General features: G+C 41.8%; 1 protein-coding gene across 1 annotated transcript; it reads right to left on the reverse strand.

Moving 5' to 3' along the window:
• Positions 1 to 723: 723 nt before the first annotated feature.
• slc4a8 (solute carrier family 4 member 8) lies at positions 724 to 15645 on the reverse strand. The gene is made up of 24 exons (XM_046075747.1): positions 15596 to 15645; positions 12774 to 12926; positions 12172 to 12307; positions 11671 to 11831; positions 8634 to 8810; positions 7994 to 8082; positions 7266 to 7423; positions 7064 to 7151; positions 6790 to 6936; positions 6526 to 6626; positions 5561 to 5735; positions 5299 to 5432; positions 4953 to 5198; positions 4535 to 4640; positions 3494 to 3655; positions 3292 to 3405; positions 3028 to 3189; positions 2649 to 2900; positions 2456 to 2524; positions 1896 to 2069; positions 1669 to 1800; positions 1473 to 1570; positions 1108 to 1213; positions 724 to 926 (listed from the first exon to the last, which is right to left on the reverse strand). Exons 1-24 carry the CDS (start codon positions 15627 to 15629, stop codon positions 921 to 923), a joined length of 3180 nt encoding a protein of 1059 aa, XP_045931703.1. The 5' UTR covers positions 15630 to 15645; the 3' UTR covers positions 724 to 920.
• Positions 15646 to 17078: the final 1433 nt, after the last annotated feature.

Below are 17078 nucleotides of genomic sequence, written 5' to 3' on the forward strand. Positions count from 1 at the left end.
AGCTAAAAACCAAACATCCATTCATTTTTGGAGATATACCAGTGACATTATATTACTGACTGACTAACTGGCGTGTTGTTAGGCTGCGCGAAATGTTACATCCAAATGAGTTTCAAATAAATGCGTGGATTTCAGCTGTAAATCAGTAAATGTCAACATATCTCAGTGAAATCACTATGCCTGCCATTAGCTGTCACAGTGTCCTCGCAGTTGATCCATTATTTACTGTTTATGTGGATAAAGCGGCTCCAGGATCTGTCTCTACATTACACTATCAGAGCCTGTCTAAATTATCTACACAAATTAATTAAAAGGGAGCTTTTCAATACTAAATTTGATAACAGGTGAATGCTGCTACAGGAGAGAGTGCTTTAAAGTTTCATCTTTTATATCATCCTTCAAGCTCAGAACTAAGATGGGAAGCCACAGACCAGAATCACTACGGGCCTTCTTCCCTGTCTGGTTTAGTAGAAACCCAAAAGTAGAAGATGATGGTGTTTGAGATCAGGGTTTTACACTGGTTAACCGGTTAAGGTGGTTAAGGTTGCTGAGGTTGGGGCTAGTTTTTAATCAAGTGGTCAGACTAAGTATTAGGTTAGCACTAGCTTAAATTTGTAGAGCTTTGGTTCAGGGAAATAAGAATATATAATATTAATATATTTAAATATTAATTAATTTAAATACACTTTCAGTCCTCACAAAGACGAATTGCATGTGTATGTCTTTCTTTTTGTCTGCATGTTTATTGACAGTATTATGGGTTGCGGGGAGCTGGTAGAAATCATCAAGACTTGTTTCACTATGCACTGAAGAGGCTGACGGCAGTCGCAGTTTCCTGTGGTCCAGAACTACAGTCAAGTGACACAGCTGAGTCTGTCAGGAATGTGGACGTCCATTACTCATCTATGAACGTGATCCCTTCAATCCTGCGGAGTAGAACATACAAACTCGGAATTAACACAGCACAGAGCACAGTTTGGCTGCCCTCATCTTTGCAATTACCAGTTGGCACAACAATTGGAAAGCACAAAAGAAGTGAGAGACCACACTGTGTAGCAGGAACATTTCCAGATGACAGGGGTGAGGAAAAAAAGGGTATGGCCTTGCCTTCTTAGCGGCCATAGGACGAGTGTCCTTTTGATTGGAGTTGAGGGATTTCCACACGGTAGTTTTAGACATTTCATCAGATATATTAATATCAGAGGGATCACACCTATGGATCAGGGAGAGGAAAAGGAGGGTAAGCACAGAAAGCAGACAATGTTGGGAGTGAGTTGGGGCTTTTAGGGTCTCAGTGTGTTAGTCTTTATGGGGTGGACTTAAAAACAGACAACCACATCCAAACAAGACAAGGATACAAATAGATAGACAGGAAGGTGAAACAATTCTCGCATAATCTTACCACTCCAATCATCTGAAGTCCATTCTGTCCATTTGAGTGTGTGTGGGTGTGCATGAATGTGTGTTCTTACCTGGGGTCATGTGCTTTTGGGGTCTGAATGGGCTTGCTGCTCTCCATGGGAATCTGAACAGTATCTTCCTTTTTTGCATTGAGCATAACCAGTGATTCCTAAAAAATGCACCCACCGCCACAAACATACACAGTCAAAACATGCATTTTTATTTATTTATTTTCATGTATTTTATTAAGATTTCCATTAAGACTACCTCTTGTATCTCTTTGGAGGCATCATCAAGGTTTTTTTTCTTCCATTCAGGCATTAAGTCATCCAGGTAACTTAGCTCTCGGTCAGAGAAACACCAGTCCAGCAGCTTGCGGATGAAAACCAGCGCTAGCACCTGCAAGTACAGGAGAAAAAAGATGCCTGTCATTTAAATAGATGGCATGGAGAGACTGGAGAAAGGAGAGGGGATGTTGGTGGTGGTCAACTCACCATCATTGGGAAGATGATAGCAGCGGGGGATGTCTTAATTATCCAGAGCAGCACCAGACACGTGAGCTGGGTAACAGTGAACAGGTGCACCTTCCTCAAGGGGACGTGGCGCAGGTAGATGAAATCTGGCTGGTGCTTTGCTGGCATGCCAAACAACTTCAGACGGTCAAAGAACTGAGAAATGATGGTGATGAAAACAGGTGGTAGAGAAGTCAGAGACAGAGGGTAACAGGAGAATTGAATTAAGGAGAGAAGAGCAGAGACACAGATGTGAATATGGCAAGAGAAAAAAGTGATTATGAATGACAAATTTAGTTAAATTGGTTTGACAATTAACTGTCAGGCCGCACTGAATTGCAACAGCATTAATTAGATGAGGAAAGGGCATAACAGCTGAGGGAACAACTTGAAACATTTTGTATTTGAATTACCCCGACACTATAATTAGGGGGTGCCAAAGTAACAAATGTTCAAAGTGTACACATAGTGGCTTTACTATAAATCATCTTTGCCATATAGAATAACATTGCTGTGTTTATATATGTCAGATTGCACATTACCTGGATGCCTTTTAATGAAGAGACTCCCATGTACAGGAAAACACCATACAACACTGGCATTGGAATGAACTATGAAAAAACAACAACATACATCCATGAGCTTTGGTAATACTTTGACTATTTCACGCTCTCACTTCTCTGACTAAATATCCAAGCCAGAGGGGGGCAGCATTGCTCGGCATGTCTGACTAACCTGCAGGGCTCCAGTCATGAATACAGAGCAGCCCATGAGCAGGAAGATGAGCAGGCCAGTTAACCTCTGTTCTCTGATGCCCAGGAAGCGAGGCTGCTCTCCCGGAGCTGAGCTCTCTGACTCCAGCTTTAGGCTGTTGACGTGAGAGATAGACAGGACAGTGGCTGCTACGAACCAGGGCAAGCCCATGATGGAGCACACGCCCAGCATCATCCCAACCATCAGCAGGTCCAGGTGGTACCCACAGCCCTTCTGCATAACAGAGAGAAGGAAATTGAATAACTGAATAAGACGAATAACTTAGCGACAGTCTGCAGCTGGAAGCAACGGTGCAGAGATAGGGCAGCTGTATGATCAGAATTTTCAGATTTTTTCTTACTAGCAGTTTGTGCTCTTTGCGGTTGATGATCACAGCAGTTATCTGTTGGTCCATAAAGATAAGGATGGTACAGAGAAGAGCTGGAATAGATGCAGCCAGGACTGTCCACCATGGGTTGCGTCCTATTGGATTGATCAACCAACCTCGGTCGTCCCTGGTAGGCTAGAGGAGCCAATTTAAGAGAAGTGAGGCCATGATTCAACCATAACAATGCAGAGTTTAACATCAAGGTTCACATTATTATTGTTATTATTTCCTCTATACCTGGAATTTGCTGGGCACCTTCAACTTCTGGGAGGGCACTCCAACAACATAGTCAAGCAGAACCATGACGGCAATGGTGAGGAACACTGCAAAGTCACTGATCATGGACCGCACCTGGGCACGAGCAATAACAACACTCAGAGATCAGTGGTTACTAATGTGGTAACCCCTAGCCAAGTGAGCAGTCATATTGGTGAATTACCTTGGTGGGGAAATAACGACTAGTCTTGAGTTGTTTGAGGAAGGCAGACAGGAAGAAGGTCGAGAAGAACAAGATGGTAGACCAGAAGAGAACATCTGGGGTATAGGGGCCATGGTGGCCACATGCTGTCCCAACAAAGTGGCCCTGCATACTGATACACTCCTGTAGAGATTCACAGAGGTCATATTAGAAAAAAACTGCCTCAGAGGACTCAAGAGAAAATAGATCAAAAGAGTAAGGGGTGTGATGACTTATGTCAAGTCCACCGATTAAATTTATTTTCTATGCAGAACAGGTGATCCGGCTTCACAGTGCATGATGGATTCGCCGCAGCGAGTTTTCAGAGCATTCACCATATCTGTATTTGCATTAAAACGACTCAACCTGAATTTTATGCAAATGAGTCTGCCCAGCATAACTACACCAGGCTTAAAAGATCAGATCAAAGTGTCAAACTAGGCAGTGCTGAATATGAACCAAGATTGTGCTACTGCATTTACTTTTCAGAAACATATTTTAGTGTACTGTTTAACTATAATACAAGAAGGTTTGTGACCAGGCCGACATTTTTTCTTGCTTGAAAACAGATGAGGCAAAACCAAGCACCGCCCAGTTAATTAACCCTAACCCCATCAGCTGGAGAGTTTAGTTTTCTGGGGCATCCAGATGCTTCCTTCCCAGAGGCGGCCTGTCTGCACCTTAAGATTTTACCAAAATTATCTGTCAGACAAGAAGAGTCTACAAAGCGTACTGAGAAGAAACAAGATAAACCTTTGGTGTGCTCGGTTACACACACAGCAGTGAAAGGTAAATTGATTGAATGTCCTTCTCAGTGTTTGCAAAGGTCCTTAAAAGAGGTTAGCTGCTCAGGGGAAGGTGAAGAAGGTGAACTGAATGGTAAGTAAACACAATGGACTGAATGCAGTGTGTGCTATCATGTGAAAGTTACGCTAACATTAGGTGTGTGTGTGTGTGTGTGTGTGTGTGCACGCGTATGTGTGTGTGTGTGTGTGTGTGTGTGTTTCCGCATAGTTACATTACCTTGACAGTAAGGTTGGACCAGGGTACAGCAGCGGGTGTGATGTTTCTCTCACTCCAGAGTTCTAAGGTTTTATTACTGGGATTATCTGGCTCTGCACACCTACAGCTAGAGAGAGAGAGAGAGAAAGAGCACAAAGCACACAGAAGAAAAATCAGTGGCTGACAAAAAGGATGGGCTCACATTTTTTATCAGTCAAATTAGGCCAGACATAAAGGAAACAGCATGGAAGGATGGGATCTGAAGGCTTTTAGAGGAGAGCAGAAACAAAGAAACAGCAAAGCCACATAGTGAGGAGAAGACGGCTATGTATTCTTAGAGAAGAACAAAGCACAGAAAGAAAACAATGAACAAAGAAAAACCTGAACATGCAGGTGAAAGACAGAGGAAACCAAGGGGAGTGAACATTTTGTTACTCACTACACCAGTGTAAGTTGGTCCAGATCGCTGTGTGCATTGAAGGGGTAGACTTCTCCCAGGTGGAAGAGCTTCTCCAAGGCCTCGTAGATGAAGATGAGGCAGATGAGGGCGGCAAAGGCCTCCTCTGTGAACCGAGTGATGTAGCACACCAGAGAGCTGGCGTCTGTGGCAACCAAAATCAAACACAGCAGGGCCGTCCACAGGCCGATGCAAGTCCTTAGTGACAGATAGGAAAGGTCGTAGTCCCTGATATGAAAGAACAAGAGAAAAGATTAGGGGTAGAAAAGGAATACATAATCGGGTGGTGATGATATAAATGTCACAGAGAGGTTGTTCTAATACATACTTGCAGAACTTGAAGAGGATTTTCTCAAAAACCAGCACAGGACCAGTGCTACCCAGAATGGTGAGAGGCTGACCAGCAAACACAGAGTAGGCTACTCCAGTCATAGACGCACCAAGCAAGGACTCTATGGCACTCTACAACACATGGAGGAAACGTGTGCAGTACAATATTACATTAACATGTACAACGTCTATACTGCATCCATAATGTTGTATGTGAGTACAGTGTGTGAATGTGTGTCTGAGTTTGTTTGTGCTCTTACGATGCGCCCCTCTGTCGCCTCCCCCAGCAGTCCTCCAAAGGTGATGACAGGAGACATGCAGGCACAATAAAGGAAGAGGAAGGAGGCCACACACTGGAGGCTCAGACCGTCCTTAAAGTCACTCAGATAGAATGGCACTTTCCTCTTGATGTCCAGTATCAGACCGCCGAACAACCTGATCACAGCGCACAACAAAAGAAGAGAGGTGCAGAGATATAGAGAACAATTTGACATGTTAATGTAATGATATTGCCAATTTCTAGTTGACATATTATCATTATTACATTGTTCCAAATAACTCGACATTTTAGGATATGCATATTTGCTTTCTTTCCAGTACATTGCCACCTTCTTCAACCTGTGCAGAGGGCCAATCCGCCAGAATAACATAAAAACACATGTGTGGATTTGCAGGGCCTTTTAAGAGTAATTTAACATTAGCAGTGTTTCACTGTTTTCTCTGGTTAAAGGTTTTTCAAGCATGTTTCACCCCATATGAGAAGTGTGCTCTGTTGCACCTGTAACCACGCCTATCAGTGACCAGTCACAGTACACCACTTAGTTCACCACACCAAGGTATGAAGATAAGACACTGTAGGTGAGCAAAAACAAGATTTTAAGGGTGTGTAAATAATAAATAATAAATAATAAAACTTGTCTGTAGGGGTTGTCACTTGCTTGTCCCACCTCAGCTTGTCATATATCCACAGTTAGATTTTGTGGTGCCAGCAAATGACAGATGTGGTCAGTGTTAAACTCAGCCCCAGGCTTCCACCCGTCCCTTCAGAAACATAACTGGTGCTACCTCCATGTTACAGGCTGCTTTTATGACAGCATATCCTGATAGTCAACATTTCTGGGGTATAACATCTTGCTTTTTGAAATCTGAACTTGACGTTTGTGTATTATAGCACACATTACTGAAGCAACAAGCCTGTGCAATAAACCTGCAAATGACAACCTACCTTCCAGTTCTCTGCAGCTCTGGCCCATGGTGCTCAGCATGCAGCTCTTCTTCTACCTGGCAGGCTGTGCCATTAGGGACTCCGGGCATCTTCCTCTTCTCCTGCAGATACCCAGTGACAGTCCAGGAACAGACAAAATAAAAATAAAAATAAAAATAGCTACACTATATCAATACAGCAACTGTTACTTTTATCACACCAAGTCAAGGTTTTAGCTGAAATTCAAACCTTAAAGTAAATCTCTATGTCATCAAAGTTGTGTACCTGAGAGGGGACACTCTTTGGGGGCTCGATGCGGATGGAGGGGTCCCACTCTCCTGGTGGCAGGACCGTCACTTGGTCCAGGAACTCATCTATCCCAGCCAGCAGGTCACTTCTGTCCTTTGCCTTGTAGGCTACATCGTGAAAGATCTGATCAAGAGAGACGTGAGGGAGGAGAGTAAACTTAACCGCCTGCCTTTCCAAGGAAGATGTTGAGATTTGATTTGCTCTGTGAATGTGTCTGAAGCTAGATTTTAACTGACGGAGCTTTTCTTACTTCATCTGTCATAATGGTTGCCATGGAGCGTCCAATTTCGTGGTATTGCTGGGCCTTTCCATCTGGACCCAGGAGAATGAAGAGGAACCTGACATTTGTAAGAAGATGATTCAAAGTAAATAATTTGTGGATTATTGTATCAACATAATTAGATTTTACTGAACCATTGTTTATGTATCTGCAAAGAGAAGTGGCCATCTACCTCGTTGGTATGGGGACCTCAGTGAGTCCAGTGAGCAGCACAGCAGGGGAGAGGCGGACAAAGGCCACAATGGGCCGCTCCAGGAAGTCCAGTTCTCCCACTAGTACGTTGGAGGCCTCTGCACCCTCTGGGATCTTCTTCATGAAGTGCAGGTCCACCTGGTGAGACAAGGTTGAAGTTAATATCAGCTAAGAATACAATACAATTACTAAATACCTACTGTGGTAGTAATTTTTTTAACAGGCACATCCCTGCATCCTGTAACTTGCACTAACTAAGAGTTGTACATAAAGCTTTACCACCACAATTCCAGAGAACCTAGCTATCATTTCAGTGCTAGTGATGTTAAACTGTACAGTAATAAAGAAGAAGAAGCTTTTAACTGTGTCCTATGTGGCTGTCTTTTTCAGAGATGCATTTTCAGCACATGTAGTTCTCTTGTTGTTTCCTAGGGGGCACTATGTGACCTAATTGATGATGATGTTGACAGCACACCAAACATTGATTACAGACCTTGGCAGAGAGCTACATACATAGCCGAACCAAAAAAGATCTTATACTGCTGTTGTCAGATGTGTCACCCTCATTACACCTACTCTTTTTTATACTCATATTCAATTTTGGTCTTCACAGCATCCATCCATATACAGGAACAGTGTGCACTGAGAAACTGCACACATTCCTGAGAAGAAGAAAAAATACACTTGTTCCAATGCATGTTTGTCTACCTTGCTGAGGTCCACTTGGTTGCTGTCCTGTCCGCCACCGTTCTTAGCTGGTTCTGTAGCAGGTGGAGGCTGGGGAGATGTGGCTGGCCCTGCTGGACAGTAAAGCAGTGGGTGTTTGAGAGAGAGAGACAGAGAGAGAGACAGAGAGAGAGAATCAGAGTCCATATATATATTTATTGGCCTGCCAAGTGCAAAGTGAAAAACACAACCAATGAAGGCAGTAATGCTTAGCTGCCAATATATCGCCACAGTTAAATGTTTTGGACAGTTTGTCCCTGAAAGCATTTAGTGTCACTGTTTAGAGATTGTACTTTATTTTATGGGTCTGTCTGTTGCTTAGTTTTGCTGCTTTTAGTCTCTTCCTGCTTACTTTTATTCCGTAGTTTTTCTCCATTCATCCACTCAAATCTTATGTAATCTTAAATCCAATGGAGCAAAATCTCACTAAAATACTTCAAAGTTCAGTCATGTTTATAAGACTTTAAATACATGTACAAATGTAATTATGATTTAAATCCATGATACTAGATTTCAGCATTTGATTTGTATCAAGATATGATCTGGACTGTTTTAATGTTACTGGCTTGCAAAGAAGTTTGGCAGGATATGTATCTGTGTTTGTGTACAGTATGAAACCCACCTGTGAGTTGGGTCTCTGACTGTTTGCGGGTTCCCTCAGCGATGGAGCGTACCATGGGCATCAGGTTCTTCTTCTTCTCGTTCTGGTGGTGATGTCTCTTCAGCAGAGCCTCACGCACCTTCACTCTCACACTGTCGTCCAGCTCATGGGACGCCTCCTGGTGGTCCAGCACCATGTCTGCAACACACGGGCAAAGAAATATGCACGTATGTTCTATGTTGACCAGAACTTGAACGCACAAAAAAACTAGTTAATAAAGAGCCTAATACTCCAACTATAGAGCCTTCTTTCAACTATGAAATATTTTATTTTTCCTTTAATTGCAGTGGTTTAAAATGTTATAATCTCATACATCTGTCAATATGTAAATGTACAGTGCTGAACAGAAAGTGTATTGGAAAGGGATAGGTCAATATTTGACCAACATATCGAGTCATGTGGGATTGCAGAGAATAATCAGCATATCTTCCTCTCTCTCACCACTTCTCTCCCTGTGCTTTCTTTTTCATAGTGACTTGCTGAGTCAGCACTGGATCTTTCCTTACTCCTTTCCTTCTCTCCTCTACAGTCAATCAAACTGACACACACACACACTGCAGTGGCTGTATTCATTCTGAGCACACTTCAAGGCCAGCGCTAATGTGTTGAGCTCAGCGCCAGTATAATCAGCCATGTTAATAAGGACAGTGACAAGAGAACTGCCCAAAGGGGGCTGAAATTAAATCAAAACCCAGAAATGGTACATCTGACGCAGCCTCCACTCCCACATCATAAACTTGGATGGATCACTTTCCTTCTAATTTGAGACTACAGCAACAGCTCTGCCTCCTCTAGTGTATCACTTGACAGATGACCATCGGTTACTCATATGACAAAGAGACACATTCAATAATATCTGTCATGTTCAAAGAAGTGGTCTAAGCAGCCTCCTTCATTGATTTTACTTCAACATACTTTGTTGATGTTAATTAACAGATACTGATACTTTTAATTAAGTAAGATAAATTCTATTGGACTTGGAGAGTTATTTATCAACTGTCAGACTTTTTAAAACCAGACTGAGGTGAGAGCAAGCTCGCTTCCATTATAAAAGGATTTTCCCATACATTTACCTGCTTAAATTCCACTACAATTGAATTATTTGGACCCTGGTGGTGTTTAGAGCAGGGAGAATTACCTTCAACCACAATATCTGTGTTTTTATTTATGTTGGTATCCTATTATGTTGACATTTTCGGGGAAAGTCTGAATCAATTAGACTCTATCCTCTATCCTATAGCTCCTTTGGGCTACAGAGGTTAAGTCTTGTGTTTCAGCATAAAGGTTTTGTATAGAATATGCCTTTTATGCAACTTCAAGGATTTTCAATTACATCCTTGGTTTCAGTTCACCACACTACCAAAAATAAACAACTACATAACATAAATAACATTGGTAAAGTTTTCTGTATCTCTTCTACCATCTTGGCTAAGGTTTGGAGACCAGGTGCTGCTGGCAGGAGTCACAAGAGAGAGCAGTGGGGAGCTGGAGAAGAGGAACGACCGCAGACAAGAAGTCTGTTCAGACTGTAAACCTGTCACAATCTGACCATGAGGAAGACTGACCATGTTTGTGTGTGTGTGTGTGTGTGTGTGTGTGTGTGTGGGATGGACAGGAACGTGAAATATCATTTGCAAACAATACTTTGCATTTGTTGAAATCTGTTTAATGATTAACTTTCAGACGACTGTGAGGTTTAGAGTGTGTGTGCGCACATGTGTGTGTGTGTGTGTACATAAATCATTTACATGTCTTTCCAATTTAAACCTATGGTCATTCACTCATTCATGGACATCTAATCGTGGGCTTGCATGCAAATTGCAGGTGCATAGTTATATGCACGCTTGTATGAAAATTAGCTTGAATTGCAGAAGCAGCTTTATTTAATTGTATATTTTAATGCAAATCAGGTTCAACAGAAGTTCAGCTGCAAAATTCCAGTAAAACACAACCACCAAGCAGCCATTCTTGTTTGTTCAACTTAAAGGGATACTCAGCGATTCTAATCCAATACACTTTTTATTAAATTCAATATTTCCTCACAGTTCGCTAGCTCTGTGTATGCTCTGGAAAAAATCTGGTTTTCCTACACAGCCCTGGGTCTGGAAATTAAACACAAAGAAAATGGCTCGGTGCGATCCCCACAACATTGTTCAAGTCAATCAGCAACAGGAGGTGGTAGAGCTCGCACCCAGCTTGTGCTGGGAGAGAGAAAGTTATAAACAGGCGTACATTCAAACATGCTGGACTCATGGCTGGAATCTAGTCGCTGTCCAGAGGGAGAGAAAGAAGAGGAAAAGGTCTGATAAGTAACTTGTGTCAAATTGTGATACAAGTTAGACCACAAGACCAGGCAAGAGGAACTCCCACCTGGTTAGCTTTGTTAGCTTAACATGAACTTCGTTTGTTTACTATTCATCACTGTTGAGTTACTTGTGGTAATCCTAAAAATTATAAATAAGACTAAATGGCTTAGACTTTGGCTTTGAAAAGTATTTTTGCTTCAATACATATTTGAATATTGACAGGCTTGTTGTCACACTTTCTACAGTACTGCAAGTAACATGCCACCTTATGTTGACATAACATGGAAATAATTAGTAAAATTAAATTTTGCCTTTTCTGTGGCTGACAACTTGGGTCTGTGTGTGTCTGCTTGTGTGTTTCTGCAGCCAGCATGATGATCGTGCTCCCCTTAGGCCTGTACTGTATGTGTGTCTCCTCTCTTAAGAGATTATATTGATTTGTGGCGCAAATCCAGTGGGCCTGTACTGTGTCAATGCATTTAATATTTAATCAAGCACAGGAGCAAGAAGTGACAGGAAAATACATTGTGAAATCATCTATTTGAAGAAGCAACCAGTCACTTACACTAATGATAAAAACGTATTTCTTGCAATGTTCCTATAAAAATCTTTGTTCAGACAGAGCCTGCCTTTTTTTCCTAGGGATAGATAGCACTGTGGTTCTAAGATATTATTATATGTCAAATTCTCACCTGCAATCTCTTCGATGCAGTCAGCATGCATGTCAAGCAACACGCTGCCATTGATGATGCAACTGCGAAGCTCAAACAGGCTATGGAGGGAGAGAGTAGCGACATAGGGCTTGCTCCACCTCTCCCCGCCATCCTCCACGTCCTCCTCAAACTTCAGCCACCTGCGAGGTAAAGAGGGGCTGTTTTTAATGAACTTCTTAAAGTGGAATTTTGGACTTCAGTTTGCAAGTGGAAATGAACTCATACATATGAGGGAAAGGTTTGACATAAGCATGTGAAAGAGAGATGTGGCATTTGACCAGCATGAACAAGATCACAGCGCTGTTTTTTTGCCGCTCCTCTCAGCTTTTCGTCTTGAACAAACCAACCAAAAAATGACCCACTGAGCTTTAAATGTAACCAACACTCCCTCTTCATAACATTACAGCTGTATAGCTGCCGGGCTGTCAGAAGCTTTATTGCCAAGCATTGTTGTCAACAGCTCCCGGAGGAGAGCCTGACCTGGCTGTTTCCTTCCACTCAGCATCCTTGCCATCCTTCACACAGATCTCATCCAGCTCAGTGAACAGCTCGTGGGTCACATGTTCAGCATCCTCCTCTGTGCCCAGAATGAACTGGACCCGCTGGGACGGCGTGTCTGATGAGGTGAGAAGATGTGAGGGAGGAACGAGAGGTGAGCTGTGGTTCTCAAAGACTTTCACAAACACACACAACACTACTTACTTTGTCAGTACATGCCTTTGAATACAGGGTCCACGTACACATGCATGCACACATACACACACATGCTGACTAGTTTCTGTTCTTTGATAGCTAATTAGTGGGCTTGTCAATTTTAGCCTGCAGTGCTGAACGTGTGTGTACAAGCATGTGAAGTGACCACAGTATTGATGGGCTTTGTTTAATAATCAGTGCCTCCTCTCTAGGCGATGGATGCGCAAGTACGTTGCGTATCCACGTTCTCCACTGAGCCATGACCACTCTCTCTCCGAAGGATAAATGATGAATGGATGAGCCTTAAAAATACTGGATTGGAAAAAGTAAAAGACACTGTCTGTAAAGTGGTAGTCTAAGAAGAAGTTTTGTATGTGTGTGTGTGTTACCATGACTGGAGGTGGTTGTCTCAGTTTCCTCGCTTTGTTGTGTTGCGATGCTTCCTGCCCTTTTGTCTCTCTTGCGGTGCCGAGAGCCATGGGGCTTGTGGTGACGATGGCTCTGCCTGGGCATCCGAACCCCGACAAACAGAGTCCGGTGGCCTAAAAAAGAGGCGAGAGAAGAGTAACTGAGTAACACTTTTATACACATAGTGTCATTATTTACTGATAAACAAGCAATACTGATATGCAAGCATATTGCTGTAATTTCATCACTATTGTCTATTTATTTAATAAAAATCCAACACAACAGAGATTTGAAATAAAAAACATAAAACATCATCATGGTGCTGTAAATGCCCATAAAGATTCTTGGGAGTTCAGTATCTGCCCCTTACAAGTGATTATAAATAAACTGTACTAAATGAAATATGAATACAAATCTAAAGAATAATTCTGTCTGTTTTATTCAAATGAGCTTAAAGAAGGAGGAGATCCAGGAAGGCCAAAGCTCACAATGGCTCACAATGAATAGTTTTGTATTTCAGATTTCTGTGGACATTTCTGTTTCATCTTTTATTTCTTGGAAAGAAATCGTATGAAGGTTGCTACTTGAATAAATTTTTTCTCCTTGGCCTTTAGAGTGTTTCGAGCATGTTTATTTATCAGATAAGCTCTTCAATTTTGGGCTGCACCTTTATCAAATGTTGTTATAAACAAAGGCTTTTCATTTAAATTTAATTGAAAAAACAGAAAACAGGTAGAAACCGTACAAACATTTTGTTACCTTTATGTCTGTTGTCTGTATCCTGTACTTATTTTTTGCTACATTAACCTTGTTTTTTGGTTATGTTTCTCTGATTATCAGACCCTTTTTAAGCTGAAACATACTGTTGATTTTTTTAAACATAGCAAACATGCCTTTTCTGTCATTGGGTTTTGTTGCTTGTGTAATTTTTTCCACTCTCTATAAATACAAACACACAAGTACATTTCATTCCAGCCGTTCTGATAATTTACAGTCCTAATAAGCTGAGGATAAAACTACCATCTTCTTGTATTCCACGTGGAACAACTTAAAGAGAAAAGAAAAGAGAACAGAGCAGAGGAGGGAACTGCTAACAGGGGACAGTAGAGTTGAATTTGGGTGCCCTGTGGTCTCTTACTATAGCTCAGATGGTGAAAGTGAAAGCCATTGAACGGAGCATTGGGCGTTGGCCCAAAGCTCCAAGGGGAGAATCAGGGAACAACACCATGCTCCCTGTCCGACATGACTCTCAACTGCTGCCTTCTGTTATTATCATCAGTGTATTCAGTGTTGAATGCAACACGCTGTGATAACAAGACACTGAATGCGAGTGACACTGACAGTTAGGGGTTTTATTTGAATATCAAAAGAGAGACTTGAACAGAAAATGTATAAAACTGTTCTGGCAACCTGTTGAAAAAAATGGAACATGGGTTTATCAAAGAGTCTGTGGCAGTTTGATATATAGTTAGATATTTTGGGGTGCAACGAGGAAACAAAGCTACTGAGGGGCAGCTGAGTGTTCCATCTCCGAACATGTTATTATTCCTCTTGGAAAGCAATATTGGGCCTAGTGACACACACACACACACACACACACACACACCTATGTTCCCCAACCATCCTCTGGATAGATGGAGGATTTATTATTAATGTTCAGCTCTATTCATCTCCACCAGACAAGGACACAACACATACACATGTCTCTAAAACAACTCACACTGTAAATGATACATAGAACATAGAAATGACTAAATCATGCAGAAAACGTTGCTCCGTCATACTGTTTGATAAAATATGTACGATATATAGTAAGCAGTCTTGGGAGATCTGCTGAAGGCTGCGTGAGGTCAGCTCACCTGTGGTGTAAGGTACTAATCTAAGGAGTATACTGTCCTTAATCAAGTACAGCTTTGCAGTACAGTCACTTTTCTTACATATGTCCATTATTTTACAATACTTCTGCACTACTACATTTCAGCGGGAAGCATACTTTTTTTACTCCACTTTATTTAGGCAATCCAATGGATGCAGTTACTTTCCTGAAAAATATTTTAGGTTACACTTGGCCGGCAGTGTAACTATGTAGAATATAGTTTTCTCCAGCTGAAAAACTATTTACTATGTGTAATGGCAGAAAAATTGTTTCCTCTTACATTTAATCTTTTATATACTATGTACACTATGTCACTAGACCATTTTGTTGAATCTAAAAATAAACAAATAATGGAGCCGTGCTTTGGAAATGCAGAGATTGAGATATCTCTGATTGTACTTTAAGAAAAGGAAAAGGAGCTAAAGCCATACAGAGATGTAGTTAAAGGATAAATCAACACTACATCTAGTTCAGCTGCCAGCATGCTGCTTCTCTGGCTGCTCCTCAATCAGTGAAAAACAGAACTTCTGAACGGGCTGTAGTCAGGTGTTTAACATTGTGGAAAGTTTGAACCAATGAACTTCAGTGTTGGATTAACTAGACAATAATGACCAAAATAATGATAATAACAAAGTCCCTCCAGTTTTCAGTCTTTTGTTTTGTGTGTGTATCACTGACATACTGTGCAGCTGACAATAGCATTTAACACCTGAAGTGTAAGGTGAATGGCTAGGCAAACAAAAAAGAAAGAAAAATGTGGATAAGTGCATTCTATTTCATCATGGTATATAAAACAACAATAATATGTTATTGTGAAAAGAAACCATTCTTCATAAATGAGAATCTTAAATTTTGGAACACTGTGGCAGACAGCAGTTCATGTCGCCCCGCTGTGTCCCTTACTGTAATGTTTTACACGATACTCACCTTCTAGTTCCTCCTTCTCATAGTGGATGTTCATTACTGAGCTGGTCCCTCCCTGGTCAACCACCACCTCCTCATCTGGCCTCTGTTGGACACATACATGCATATACACACACACGCATACAGACACAAAAGGCATGTCAGTGTGTTTCTGTTCTTTGTAGTGATATTCAGTGCAGATAATACTAATAATAATACTTTTCTTCACGATGCCCTCTGTCTCAAGCAGCCATTTTGTTCTTGTGGAAAAGTTCAACTTTGTAGAACTCCTTCAGCCCTTCAAGTCCGAAAGGAAACCTGAAAGGTCATTTTGTCCAGTAGCGTCCCGTTAAAGACGGGGTACCGACATTGTAACAGAGCCACTAATTGGCCTAACTGGCAAGAGCTTTTCAACAATGACTATCAAATTCCAGACAATCTATTCTCAGACCGTCTGCCACAGACTCACAGAGAAGGAGAGCCAGGTGCACGCACACACACACACACACACACACACGTTGGCTCCACAATACCTATGAGGACATCTCGTTAACATATAGCATTCCCGAGCCCATTACCATCAACTCCATGCCTATCCTTAACCTCTGTTGTGACATGAGTACCCATGGGTTAGTGTAAATTCAGTCCCCACCAAGATATAAGAACATGAAACACACGCACACACACACACACACAGACACACACACACACACACACACACACACACACACTAGAGGTAGGACTTATGGGAGAATGTGCTAGGATCTACTATCCAGAGGAAATCAAATCAAATTAGCACAGTGTCACATCATCAAGGGCGCAGCTGTTAGCAGACTGCTGCAGGATGTACCCTCCCAGTGACCCTGCTTTCTCAGAAACAACACTGTTTGCTCAAGTGCAGTGGTGTATGTTCATGCAGGAACCTCTGCAGAGGCTCTGGAGTCCTGTGCTGCGGCACAAGTAAATGCAACAGAAAATCTTTCATTTCTAATCTCCCAGAACCTGCCACATGCTGCTTAAGACAGCGAGTGTGTACCACTGCACCAAAGTATAAATCACTTCTACCCGCCCTTTGTTCTCTGGAAGAAACGTAACCTTTGACACACATCTGCATGCTGGATGCTACATCTATAAATAAATGGAGACACACACACTTACACACAGTCATGTTTCCATCATTTTTGGAGACATTAAATTGACTTGTATTCAATCCCTGGAGACTTCCCCTAACAATAACCATAACCACTACTTGCCAAACCTAACCCTTACTTTTACTACTAATTTAATGATTTACGTTATACGAATTTGCATTTGGTCGCCATAAGCAAGGCGAGTCCCCACAATGTGACTGTGTAAACAGATTTATTTCCCTTAGTATTACCCACACAAACGCACACAGACATGCATACAGACACATAAACACACATACACACACAGGTATATAAATGGTATTTTCCGCGTAAGAGATGCTTCCGCCCACTCTATATGAACACATGATCTGTATGTA

Source organism: Micropterus dolomieu, linkage group LG18 (genome assembly GCF_021292245.1).
Source record: "Micropterus dolomieu isolate WLL.071019.BEF.003 ecotype Adirondacks linkage group LG18, ASM2129224v1, whole genome shotgun sequence".
NCBI lineage: Eukaryota > Metazoa > Chordata > Actinopteri > Centrarchiformes > Centrarchidae > Micropterus > Micropterus dolomieu.